This window comes from Mus pahari, chromosome 14 (assembly GCF_900095145.1).
Source record: "Mus pahari chromosome 14, PAHARI_EIJ_v1.1, whole genome shotgun sequence".
Taxonomy (NCBI): domain Eukaryota; kingdom Metazoa; phylum Chordata; class Mammalia; order Rodentia; family Muridae; genus Mus; species Mus pahari.
In genome coordinates, this window is record NC_034603.1 from 15,792,487 (window position 1) to 15,806,349 (window position 13,863).

At 38.8% G+C, this 13,863-nt stretch overlaps 1 protein-coding gene across 2 annotated transcripts in view; it reads right to left on the bottom strand.

Annotated features, from left to right (window-relative positions):
* Positions 1 to 13,863, bottom strand: part of Sgcd (sarcoglycan delta) — a 389,217-nt gene that overhangs the window by 365,488 nt on the left and 9,866 nt on the right. For both annotated transcript variants that reach the window (XM_021212905.2, XM_029546159.1), the window contains exon 2: positions 3,970 to 4,158. In XM_021212905.2, the coding sequence (XP_021068564.1) occupies positions 3,970 to 4,158 (189 nt within the window). The remainder of the gene's footprint in view (positions 1 to 3,969; positions 4,159 to 13,863) is intronic.

A 13,863-nucleotide genomic window follows, 5' to 3' on the forward strand; every position in this document is an offset into this window, starting at 1 on the left:
CATATATAGCAGAAGATGGCCTAGTCAGCCATCGTTGGGAAGAGAGGCCCCTTGGTCTTGCAAACTTTATATGCCCCATACAGGGGAATGCCAGGGCCAAGAAGTGGGAGTGGGTGGGCAGGGGAGCAGGGTTGGGGGAGGGTATAGGGGACATTCGGGATAGCATTTGAAATGTAAATGAAGAAAGTGTCTAATAAAATAAGTTAAAAAACAAACAAACAAACAACAACAACTAAGACAAGTCAAACATGGATTAGCTATAGGTTATAAGTGAGGTTCTATTTGCCAATAGCAGTAGTAGCAATATTAACAGAGATTGCAACTAGCCCGTGATGATGAAATCAAACACATATATAAAGTGTGTCTCTGTCAGGCTATATCCTAAACATCACCCTCACCATCTCCTCAAATCATCACAGCAATTCAGTGAGATGTGTCCTGCTGTGACTTCTGGGAAATGGCAGTGCAGAGATGTTGTGGAATTTCTGAAAGGGCACATGGTCACTGGTGGACACATGAACTATAATTAGAAAGCCTCTGGAGCCTGAGATTTCAACAACTACACTATTGTGTGGTGCTGCTTGTAACATTCTGCTGTCAGCATTGAGCCTTCCCTTGTGTCAGCATCTGATGGTGAACATTAAGGCTGAACACTTCTTTTGTGCTCAATAGCTATAATCTTACACTGAGTCAATTAACTTCTCTTTTATTATAAATGATTAAAACTATTTTATTTATACAATTCTTTTGGAAATTTACCAAAAAGTTTTAAGTGTTATGAACAGTGCCTAGCAGAGAGTAGACACTAGAAATACTAGTTTTCTTATAAAGCACAGTGTGCTCAATGAGGAAAGGCTGATTTCTGGGTATATTAATATTGGAAAATCATATACTTTCCAATGTAGAAGAAACTGGGAATTGTAGTTGGACTCTTTTGACCAGTCATGAGCACTGTGGTATTTTGCCACAAGTAGAGGAAAGCAAAATTATTTATCTATAGATTTACTTCAAAATGAAGAAAGCTCATTTGTAAAATCCATGTTGTTATAGCAACAGCCCTTCCACAGACTTTGCATCCTTAGGGATGGAGCAACCCTGACACCAAAGCAAACATCCATAGTATGCAATATTGCATAACTTTCCAAGTCCTCAAAAATGACATCAACAGCTCAGTTTGTTGTATTCTGGGGAGCTGATTATAATATAAACTTTTTCAAACCCCCAATTTTTGAACAATTCAAGCACATAAAACAACCACTCTTTTTGATTGATAATATGTTTAAAAGCCCTGCATAAAATGATTCTCTGTCAGCTCATTGATTCTCTTTGCTCTCCCAACTCGTACTCTCCAGTAGATTATTGATTAACACCTCGTTCCAATTTTGCAAGATCTTCATTGTAACTAAGTTATTATTTGTGCCATAGAATTATAATTCTAAGAGACTATGTTTTATGCTGTCACTACGGATATAATATGCCTTTAACTTGCAGGTCAAGACCAATTTTCTAATACTTGAGTTCTATTTGCTCAAATGCATTACTACTGTAAAGTACCAATTATGACTAATAATGGCATTATTCTCACTACAATAAGTACTTGGTATAGCAAAGCTTTAAGGACTCTGAAGTTTGGCATTCAATTTAGTTAACTACAGGAAATAGGTGATTTCATAGAGATTATTACCTTAATGTCATACTGCTCTCCAAGCTCACATCTGCCCACAGTAAGTGATGTTCTATATTTGCATCTACTTCTTTGAATCTTGTCAGACGAAGCTGACTCCACAAGTCATGTTTACTTAATATTGAAGTTTTTTTTTAATTTTTAGGCAAATACATTTATATTTGCCAAAAAAAAAAATCCCTAAAGTTTGAGTTCTTACTTTTGACCCCAGTCCCTAAATCTCTCCTATTTTAGAGCTGGGCACCAGGATATATTTTTTAAAAAAAAATCACAAAAGTAGAGGAATTGAGACGTTCACCTCCATCAGCAGAGCAGCTGGAGGTTCCACTGGAGAAGTCACAAAGTCTATTATGCTTTCAGACCATCTCATTCTCCCTTTGGCCATAAACAGAAATTCTTCCAAAATGTCTTTTTACCCCAACCCTGACATATCAACCAATAGCCAAGTTTTATAAAGTCTATGCTAAACCTAAGTGCTTGCTTTCTCATGTTTAATATTGTAGTACTAGTATAACTATTAGTATTTAATAGTGTAGGAGCTGTTTCAGTTTATATATTTTAAATATTAAATTTAAGAACACTATGGAATAGTCATATCAATAAACATCAGTTGCAGTCATCTGGATTTAAAAACCTCATGGAATGAAGACAGCATCTCCCACAGAAATTGCTAGTAACTTTGTCCATTTTGTCCCACCCTCACTTGCCAGCACTAGATAAGATTTGGTTCTACCCTTTTCTTTACTGAAATATTTCTCTGAACCTTGTGTGTTCATAAGGAACACCAAGGTCCAAATTTTATGTATTGAGTGCCATCTACAAATACATCATGATGTGTTCCAACACACTATAATGATGACCTGGGACTCAAAGCAGCCATATGGAAATTGACCGGTACTCTCTTCCAAAGCTGACGGTGGAATACAGAAAGCTATTTTATATTCTAAAAAGTAACTGAAACATTTTCAAAACAGAGTTATGAAACATCAGGGCTACTTTCAGTTGTATGTTTCTGAACTTTAACTCTGGGTATTAAAGAATGATCCCTTCTTAAACCTGAAGCCATATTTCAAACTTGGTGTATAGATACCACATTTAACCCAAGTACCGGTGAGTTCCCCCATGAGTAATGGACAAAGACACACAGAGAAATTATGCATAAAATTCTCAGCTTGTTTGGGAAGCACATGCAAGCACTTATCCTCTGGAGAGGTAAATATAACATGAGATGCATAAAGGCAGTGGGAAGCATCAGGATCTATTACCTTCAGGTTGGAATGACGGAGGGAAAAACCATACTAACCAGCAGATACAGCCCAAGCAAGCCAAGAACAAAAAATGCATTTTTGTGATTCAAAACAACCCAAATATCCATGTTCCCATTGGGCGTTTTCACAGGAAAACATCACTGTTCACTTTGTTATATCACTATTTCTTTATCAATAGGGAGTTGTTTTATTGCCTGTCCATTAACTTTTGACATCAGAATGAGAAAATGTATTCCCTGGGCAGCAGATTAGCATCTGTGACCTTCTCATTAGTTAAGTTAATTATATTGATTCTACAGACGCAAATCACTAAATTAAAAAGAGTTCAGAGCGCACACGTGTTATATTTGCAACAGTATCCTCTTCACTTGAATTCCAACACATCAATGACTGACCTAAATAACACCCTGAGTACCAGAAGCAAGAATTTTGTGAAAAATCACATCCCTGAAAAACACCCTGAGTACCAGAAGCAAGAATTTTGTGAAAAATCACATCCCTGAAAAACTAACAAAACAAGATACAGCTGGTTTCCTGTCATTTCTACCTTACCCATGCAATAGCAATACCATAGTACAGTTCACTGACGAATTACAAGCAGGTGGATTTTGACTACTACCATTCTTAGATGACTCTCAAAGCTCAGCTGTGCTCCTCCATTTCAACTCTTGCCTGGTGAAATGATTCATGATTGCTACTAAAATTCCTGAAAACAAATTTCACCTTATCCTTTATTTTTCTCTGATTTACTTGCTCAAGGTGGTTAAAGACTATAGGATGCAGGAACATGATGCTGATGGAGCAATGACCTATAAGACACCTTAAGTGACAGGAATGACTCTACATTTGGAGTCTCAGTCTCAGAATAACTGATATTAGACAGAAGCTGGTATTCATAATAAACTTGAACTCAAATGCCAGGCCACAGGACAGTGCTTTCCCACATTCCTTTGCTGTCTTGCTCCATGCTTCCTTTTCCTCCAGTGAGACCTAACACATTTATACAGTTTTACTTACAATTGTGAAGTTCATGACCTTGAGAATCCAGATGGTCATGGCCAAGTTCACCAGTATTAAAATCATGAGGAGCAGGACAAAGAAATACAGGCATCTTTTCCTCCAGCCGTAAATCCCCACTTTGTATATGTGTGGCCCTTCAGAGCTGGGCATGGTGCTCCTGTGATGGGAATACTGTTCCTGAGGCATCTGAAAGGAAGCAGGTACAGAGAACCACTCACATTAAAACCTCTGAAAGAGGAAGAAAAAAGCAGGGAGGATCAACTGATGAAGGGCGGTGACTGACTGCTGGCTGTACATCCCCACCTTCTGACAATGCTAAGTCTGCTTCCTCTAGACAAAATCTGCTCTCCTGGGTGCTCCCTTCAGTCCCTTTATTTGATGCAACCTTATTTCTTGATGAGCATAAAGACACTCGTGTACATCTTTGAAGGAAAGCATGCCCTGAAAGCCATTTTCTAAAGGAATCCTTAGACTCCCATCTGTGTTTTAAAGGTGATATCCAGAGGGCCCCCAAAATCCTAGCATGTAATGTGGCATTAGTCTGAGCAAACAAATCTACTTTGATAATGCATGAGGGTAGCATAACAATAACTAACCAGCCAATTTACTTTGAGAGTTAAAAAGGAAAAGTCTCAAATAAAACAATTTGGTCTCCTCTTTATGGAGTTAAAAATAGTTTTGTGAACACAACTTCAGCTGATGGCTGAACCTTCACCAAGAACAGTGATGACACACACCCTTGTTTACTGTGTGCTAATTTCCACTGCACTGGGAATCTCCAGCCAAGGACTAATTCAGCACTATTAGGTGATCTCAATTTTATCACAAAGCTCCCAATAACTCTCTTATATATTACAGATGTATTGTAGAGGATAGAGACACAACATAGTCACTCTCACTGGCCCTTTTATGCATGAAGATCAATCAGAAAGAGAAAAAACTCTCCTGGAAACCTGAAGGAGATATTTATTTTCTAAGTATTCATTCTGTGAAATTAGACAATGATCATGCAGTCTTAGAGTCATATCTGTAAGGCCCTTCAATTTCCAACTGCTAGTTTTCTGAAAGATCTGAATGAGGCTTAAAGAAATTAATCTCTGTACATGACCATAAGCCTATTGGCACAGCAGGAAGATGAGTCACATAAGAATCTTGGCATATGGACACTGCAGGTCTGATTGGTAGACTGCTCTGGGGCAAATGGAGAGAAACTCATTGTATTACCTACCATCTTGCTTCAGCTGCTTCCCTGTGAGTCACCACAACTAAGAGTGTCACTATTCATTTAGGTATGAAATGATCATTTGCGGGAAAGATGTGCTCAGTAAATGTAAGAGAGTGGAGACAGATAGCAAGAATTTTTTTAATACATAGTTATAAATTGGCAGAATACAATGGTTACATTGAAGAGCAATAATGTTATAGGTGTTTATATCAAAATCAGCGATGTCATTTTTAAAGGCATCTACAATCTGTTTAATCAAGTAACAATCATAGATTTAGCACCCAGTAACTAGTAATAGCATAGGTAGACAAGTCTGAATACTATTGGTCTGTAATGTCATCACTCAACCTCACCTAAGTACCAAAATCTAAAAATAACCCAAGAATCATTATTTCTAATCTCCAACTATAGAACCTGAGGTCAGGGAGATTATTGGAAAAAAACTGCCTACCATGTTCTAAATATTGTAAAGCATCTGAAAACATAACTTCCCTGTTAACATTTCTTTTTATAGTATAACTATTTTCAGATAAAAATCTTGTAACTATCATGTTACATATCAAGAAAGCAGAGTTCCTTGAAACATCTCCAAAGAACCCTTGGGGTACCAAGAAGCAGGGTTTTTGTCCAATACCATTATTGACTTGTGGGGATTTCAAAGCCTGCTCAAATCATAGGGTTTGAATTCAGATCCTTTGCTGCATAACTTAATGGCTATCTCTCAGTGGAACTGGGCCTAGCTTTCCCACCATATTCCCATCTCTTCACTCTCCAAGTTTGTAAAATGAACCAGAAGCAGGGAAGGAAGGCGGGGAGGAAAATCCTGGGAATGTTATAGTGGAAGGCCTTACCAGGCAAATGTAAGGTACTGCAACTCAGATCAATAACCTCATACCAGGGGGAAATCCACATGGGCTGAGGGTGTTGTGTTCTCTCATTAACAATCTAAATACGTTGAATTGCTGAAATCAAATAGGGGAGACAATCTCAAATCTGTATTCTGAATCCTTCTTAGAAAAATTTCAGGTCTTCATTAGGACAGGCTTCTTTTGAACATGGAAGAAGGTCCAGGAATGTGAGAACACAGTCAAATATTTCTATGGCGCTGAATGTTAAGGATGCTCTCAGTGGAGTTTATTAGACACCGTCTTTCTCTACTGCAGTTTCCCTTCACATTGGGACTTTGGAGGACTTGCAGGGACCTTGGAGAGTCAATTAAGAGGAAACTGAACCAAGCGTTCATATAGGTGGGATGGTGTGGAATATATTTGCATGCCCTACAGTATCCATACAGATACATCCTTGATGGCTCTCCTGCTTTTGGAATGTGTCATTGGAATTTTACTTTTAATCCATGGCACCTACTCACTAAACATGAGGACATGACAGTATTGAACCAAGTGGGCACACTGTGGATAAGCGGGACCCATAGTGGGCAGCACCATAAATACATGGAGAGTAAAGAAGAGGTGTACCAGAAGGGAAGGGTATTTTCACATGTGTAAAAACGTAAACTTACAGTTCAGTTTTCATGGTCACCTAGCCAAAACAGAAATAATCTACTCTCAGGAAAAGACTCAGTTCATCATACATAATTACACTCTACCTTTTGTTTGATATGGGAAATGTAGTACTAATTAGAATAGTTGTGTCTATATGTTATGTACGATGGATGTATTGTTAAGCAGAATTATAAGTTTATATATGATAACCATCATTAAAATTTTCTGCCAAAATTGTCATGGGAGACAATTATCTTTTATACTGTCTATACACAAAATTACAGTGATAAACAGATGCCAAATAAAAAGATAACTGAAGGCAGTATGACCCGCCCAAAGTATTGATGTAAGGTAGTTGAATTTTAATATTATTCTAGCTTTTAGAATATCACCTTTTAAACATTAATGATTTAATTTCCTTTCTCATTCCAAATACATTTTAATGTTTTAACCTAAGTTTGTTTTAAGGTTTTTTTGTTTGCTTGTTAGTTTGTTTTCAATGACCATCTAACATGTTTCTTTGAGCCTCTACACTCACAAATCTAAAGTCCTTCCACAGCCCCATTCCTAAAGAACCCCGCACATAGCAGGGGCTGGGGCAATGCTGTTCCATGGGCCCAGGGAAGAGACAGGATAAAGGTCTCACTGGATGATGCTTGAGGAAGTCTAAGAATCCCCCTGGGAGATGGGTTAAAGTCAGATTATTTGGCTCCACACCAAGATATTCTAATTTAGGCATGCCAGGGTGTCTCATGAATTTGTATTTTTAGAAAGCCTCAAACTGGATGTGACATATGAACCCCTATCCACTGGAGTGTGGTTGAGCTAAAATTGACACCTTTAAGAAAACTGAGTCTTTGAGCCAGTCAATGGTAGTTGTTTTAGCATTCTCTAAAACATAAAGCAAGGCTAGACACAGAAATGTGACCCAGGCCCGTGCTGTCGCCACTGCTTCTCTCTAGGTCACCATTTTCTTCTCCTCACTTTCATAGTGCTGCACGACTTTGAGGCACTCCTTCCATGGAGCCTTTCTTTCCAGCACCATATTCCAAAATTTTATTTAGTTTTAAAATGTATTTTTAAAGGAATGTGGCGATTTTATTGCCATGTGGAATTAATTGTTAAAGCAACAATTAACATTATAACAGCTTTACTGGGGCCTAACTACTCACTAGATCATCTCCTATACATTTTTTTTTATATAAAAATAAAGACCTAGCAATGTAGCCACTGTTATTGGATTATTATTATTAGGGGTTTTTATTTAACAGATAGAACAGAAACAAGCAATAGAGTTAATAGAACCAAGAGATAGAATCTGAGCAGCAGTAAATTTAATTGTACGTTCTTCATAGTCTTTGGGGGTTTTTATTTGTTTTCCTATTCTCATTAATGCTCAGGATTTTCATATCATTGGTTAGCTGTGACAATTTCATCTACTGAAATGGTCTATTAGGAACATCCATCTTCAAACTGCACTAGACTTTTCTTATTGCTCATTTTCCTTGGACCTTCTTAAGTTTTGTGGGTTGCGATTGTCCTTCCTGCCTGGTATTCATGCCTTTTTTTTTTTTTTTTTTTTCATCTTGTTTTGCTTTGTATTCGTGAGACTGTGACCTCAGCGTTTACTCTCTTTGTCTCTGATAATTTTCTAGATCTCTGCTTCATTTTTTTCCAATATCATGTTATGACTCAAAGCTCTGTTTCCCCTTAGAGATGAGTACTGGATGTCGTCCATTCTTCTTGTACCTCTATGAGGAAAAAAAAAAAATCCAGCTCTATCTGCTAACTCCAGTTTAGGATTAAGAAGATCATTTTATAATGACTGGTCATGAAAGAACTTCATCAGGATGCGATGTCTGATGCAATATCTCAAAGGATAACAAGAAGGAAATATAGTAGGACTAAAGCATTCTAGGCGGGGGGTCGGGGGGGAAGGGGTGCAGGGAGTGGAGGCCAGAGAACAATTAGTACTCTGATGTACAGGCAGCCATAGGTCTGGCTTGAGACAGTGAAAGGAGAAATGGGCTGAGATATGGTTAAAAGAGTGGCTAAAGACAGGAGGCTGGGCCCTGGAGACCCCAGTGAGAAGTTTTGGTCTATTTGAAAGGCAATAAAACAACACAGCAGTATGAGATCAAAGTCAACCCATAAACTTGCAAAGTGTATAGCAGTATCCACATCTTGATAGTGGTTAAATATATTTGTTGCATGATAGTGACTAACAACTTTTTCTCAGTCTTCAATAGCTATCACACATTCAGTAACTGCACAGATGTGAATAGTTCAGGGAAACAAATCATATCCAGCTTAAAAATGTACATTTTTCTCTCATAGAGGAGGAGAGGATTAAGTTCCTTCAAAAATCACTGTCTTCTAGACATGGTAGGATCATTGTTCTTGCAGTAGCTGTAGCTGTCTTCACAAGAATTTATAAAACCTGCACAGCCAACACTCCAGCATGGAAATAGAGGGGCTCATGAGCCCCTATTCCTAGCTGAGGAGATATGGACAGTTCATGGCTAGGAGAGGTAGTCACATTTTTGTTTGTTTGTTTGGTTGGTTTTTTTTTCAAGATAAGGTTTTTCTATAGAGCCTTGGCTGTCTTAGAACTCACTATGGTGGCACACGCCTTTAATCCCAGCACTTGGGAGGCAGAGGCAGGCAGATTTCTGAGTTCGAGGCCAGCCTGGTCTACAGAGTGAGTTCCAGGACAGCCAAGACTGCACAGAGAAACCCTGTCTCAAAACAAACAAACAAACAAACAAACAAAAGAACTTACTACGTAGACAAGGCTAGGCTGGTCTTGAACTCATAGATATCTGGTTGCCTCCCAAGTGTTGGGATTAAAGGTGTTCACTACCTCTGACTGGCTCAAAGATTCATTTTTCTTTAAGGTGCAACTTTTAGCTCAACCACACTCCAGTGGATAGCCCTACATACACACGTAAATGGGCAGCAATATGCTGGGCTCAGTGTGTTATTAAAAATAGGAGGGTGAAGTTGGAAAGTGGTGTTTGAAGATGAATCTTGGATGAGTAAGGAGGGAAGTATGGGTTGAATATGACCAGAATACATTGTATGTATGATATTTTTAAAAAAAATCATCAGTCAGTACTAATTTACACTAGTATTCAAATTTTTATTTATGCTGTTTTGTAGAATGTTTTAACATTATGCATTTTTTTTTCTGAACATAGACTCATCTCTTCTTGGTATTTAAAACCCTCTTGATTTCCAATAGCATCACAAATGTGTCATATGGTAGGTCTTTCCAATAAATGAAAGCAGAGAAGTCATAGCAATGTTCAGTAGAGCAAACATACCCTCTAACTATAAGCCAGAAAGCGGCCTTCAGAGGACAGGGGATGAAGCATACACAGCCTTGGGCTTTCATCATACTAGTTCCAAGAAGGCTTCCATCCAAAGCATCACTCCACACTTCCACGAGGCTATTTTTAGTGTTCACCTGTTTATAAACAAGTCCAGCTGACTTAAATATAATCTATTTCTCATGTATAAAGTGTAATTGGATTCTATTTTCCAGGGGATGAATATTGATGACACTATTGATGGAATTCATTGGTCTTCACAAGGATGAAAGTGGTTCCACCTGCACTTTCATCAACCTCCTAAGTCAATGAGAGAGGCCAACAGCCAACACTCTTATCAGTTGAAACTTTAGAATTTAGTCAGATGCCAGGAAAAAAGCATGGGGATCCCATTACAGAAAGCAGAGACCATCAACCCACTCTGGTCCCAGAAAGCCAGTCTTGACACGGTGAGAACAGGAAAGGAACAAGTTTCCAAAGGAGTCACAGAAATCTTCAGGTTGCTGAACACCATGCTCACGTCCACGACTTGAGTAAGCCCAGAAAAGAGAAAGCACTGAGTTTGTAGAGGATGGAGAGATGCCAGCACATGGTTCACAAATCTTTGACAGAGCTAGGGTCAATTGCAGAACAACAAGCCCCTGTATTTTCCTATTTGGAAATGAGCATGCTGCAAATCAAGAGAGTGGGATGTAATGTTTGGGTGATGCCTCATGTCAACATTGCTGGTAATATGAAAAAGTAAACCCAAATTACATAATTGCACAACTCCTAATGAGTTTTTATAAATAGCAGGCAGAAGTTCCTGTATAGGCTCATTAGAGTTTTCAGAGCTGATTGTGGCATGCAAACCATTCTGGATTATCTTGGCACATGCACAACCTTCTATTAGCCATGACAATTTTGAGCTTCCTGATTTTAAACTATTTTCTGTGAAGGGTTGTTTTTCATTCAGCCATATTAACATTAGTCCTGGATTATGAGTATCTGGAACAACTTTAGAAAATATTAACAAACTTGTCACTTCGAGATTTGATATAATAATCAACTTTGTTTTTCCCCCTCACAAAATTCATCCAGGAAAGTCAATGACTGTTTACAGCCTAAGAGCATTTTCTTTTAAAATGAATAGTTGGATTGATTTTAAAGTGAGGAATCCTACAGTTTAGCCCAGAGATTTGAGATATATAAATCTTAAACAACTTTAATTGAAAATTAGATCCGTGTGTTTAAAGGGGCAGACATTTAAGAAAACCCCATCTCACTCTTAGCCTTTCTCCCTTGGGGCAACTACTTTTCTAGACTTAAGAAGATAATTCCAGACATGACCAATACATATAGAGCCCATGTTCAATATATATGTTCAAAGCATACACACATTTGAATTTTCCTTTTTGTGCCAGGAAGAGGTAATTTCACAGACTATTCTAAATTTAAGTTGCCTTCTTTAACTAAGCAACAGAAAACACACAGTAATTTGTTTATTTATTTATTTACTTCATTAAAATTTAAAATTTGAGACAGAGTTCCAGGTTAGCTTAAGCAATCCTGTATACAAGGCTTCTCTTTGATACCCCAATCCTCCTGTCTCTACCTCCTGAGAGCTGCAGTTACAAATACAATCGCAACACTGATTTTTTTTCTTTTTACAAAAGCTATACAATTTAAAATTGTATGGCCACATTATATATGTATATTATATATATTTATTTACATAAATATATAGCCTCAGCTTTCATATATATATATATATATATATATATATATATATATATATGTGTGTGTGTGTGTGTGTGTGTGTGTGTGAGAGAGAGAGAGTGTGTGTGTGTGAAAGCTGAGGTTATTTTTAATTTTTTTTTTTACTCTCGCCCGCATTTCCTTTCAACCAGTACTTAAGAGTTTCTACGCTATGCCGACACCAGGCAACAAAACTGACTCTGTAACTCTCATAGAACTCGTGTATTTGCCAAGAAACAAAAGGAAATACTGATCATTAATACTGATCATCAACTTAAAATCCCATTGAAAAACACTTAGCAGATGAGTGCAAGACAGCTGGGTTGTATCTGTGGAAGCTCTTTCCTGGAAAGGGCTCAGTTAGGGATGCAGCCCCACCCTCAATGTGGGCAGTACCACCCTAGCCACGGGAGACTGGGGAGATCCCATTCTCTCTGTTTCCCAGTTTTCATGCTGTTCTTCTTTGTCATATCCTCCTGCCATCATGGCAGAAACCTCTGAAATCCTGAGCTCAAGTCAATCTTTGCTGCTTCTACCTTAGTCCAGGAATTCCCTCTCTGCAACAGAAAGTCTAATATGCAAATAAACATGTAACGTCATGCCCATATCCTTTGCAATCAATGTTACGATGAAAACAGTGAAGCAGAGGCAGAAGGATGTCTGCGGCTCTGCTTGTGTTGCTGGGGCTCCTCCAAAAGATGGGAGAAGGAAACAGAGAAGTGAATAAGCATAAGGGGGAGCACCTGTGGAGGAAAGAGACCCAGCAGGTGTAGAGTGAGGCCTTGGGGAGGGAGTTCGCTTGACATGTGTGAAGGGTGTTTTCTGCATCGTTGAAGGCCAATGAGAAATTGAAAACAAGTATGGATTCAGGTTGCTAAGAGCTCGCACGAGCTGTAGTCAGATCTCAGCTATGATATGATTGCAGCTGTAAACCACCACTGCAGATGCAAAATGTCAGGATGAGATGACACCGCATTGCTCTAGCTAGGCAAGTGGCTGTCACAGATGAGAATGGAGGCTTGGAGTCAAGCCTGTGACTACTGATATCTTCTGGGGAGATGCAATCATGGCTAGACCTATAAAGATATAGAGGGGAGGGACAGGGCACTCTCCCAGTGTGGAGACTATTGGGCAAGTACAGGTAACAGACCCCTCTGATGCCAGGGGCAGGGCATGGGAGAGCTCAGGTGTCCAAGAGCAGTTAAAGGTTCTAGCAAAGCATCAAGGGAAATGAGAAAGCCATTTACTGTTGGACAAGAGTGAGGAACCAGAGGCTCAAGGGCAGGAGATACATGTCTTATACAGGGACAGAGGATGGAGCAAGTAGTTACATAAATGTTAAAATGAGCATAGACTCTAAAATGCTAGTTACAGAAGCACTTGGAAAAAGCTCTGGAATGTAGGAGCTAAGTGCATACATACAAGTAGGTAAGTTTCTACCACATAAATATTAAGCAGTAAGAACAGATAATTTGCATGCAAGTATTAAATGCTTTCTTCTAATGAACCAGAAGATAATTCAGTATCATTATGAACATTAATGCTCACCATTCTAGAGAGCAGAAGTGTGAGATGCCACTGAAGTTGCTTTAGACAGAAAGGTATCTGTGATGCACTATGTGCACATTCATACTAATCAGTATAGACATATGAATGTGTCTGTTCTTGACAATCGCTGGAAGGTTAATAGTCTTATTGCCATTTTGTCATGATTGAAATAAAGGACCCAGGGGATGCAGGGAAATTATCAAGAACTCCTATGTAGGATTTATTTAAGTTTGGGTCTCAGACCATCTTTTCTTTGTATTACATGGGGAGTGAGGCAAAGACTCTGCTGCCTCTTAATGCAGAACAAGGCACTTAGAATCACCACGGAGGTCTGCGGTGTGGATTTGCATGTCCCTAATCACTGCCACGCCCTTCCAAGTTCAAATTTTTCTTCAGGTCCTCCTGTCACACTACATCAATGAACAAGCCAAAAGACTCCCTCCCCGGTCTCATGGCAGGTAAGAAGTAGTGATATAGGAGACTGATAACCAATATAAAATACAAGTATGCGGGGAAAGAGCGGACTGGTGAGGGGACCCGCAGCTGG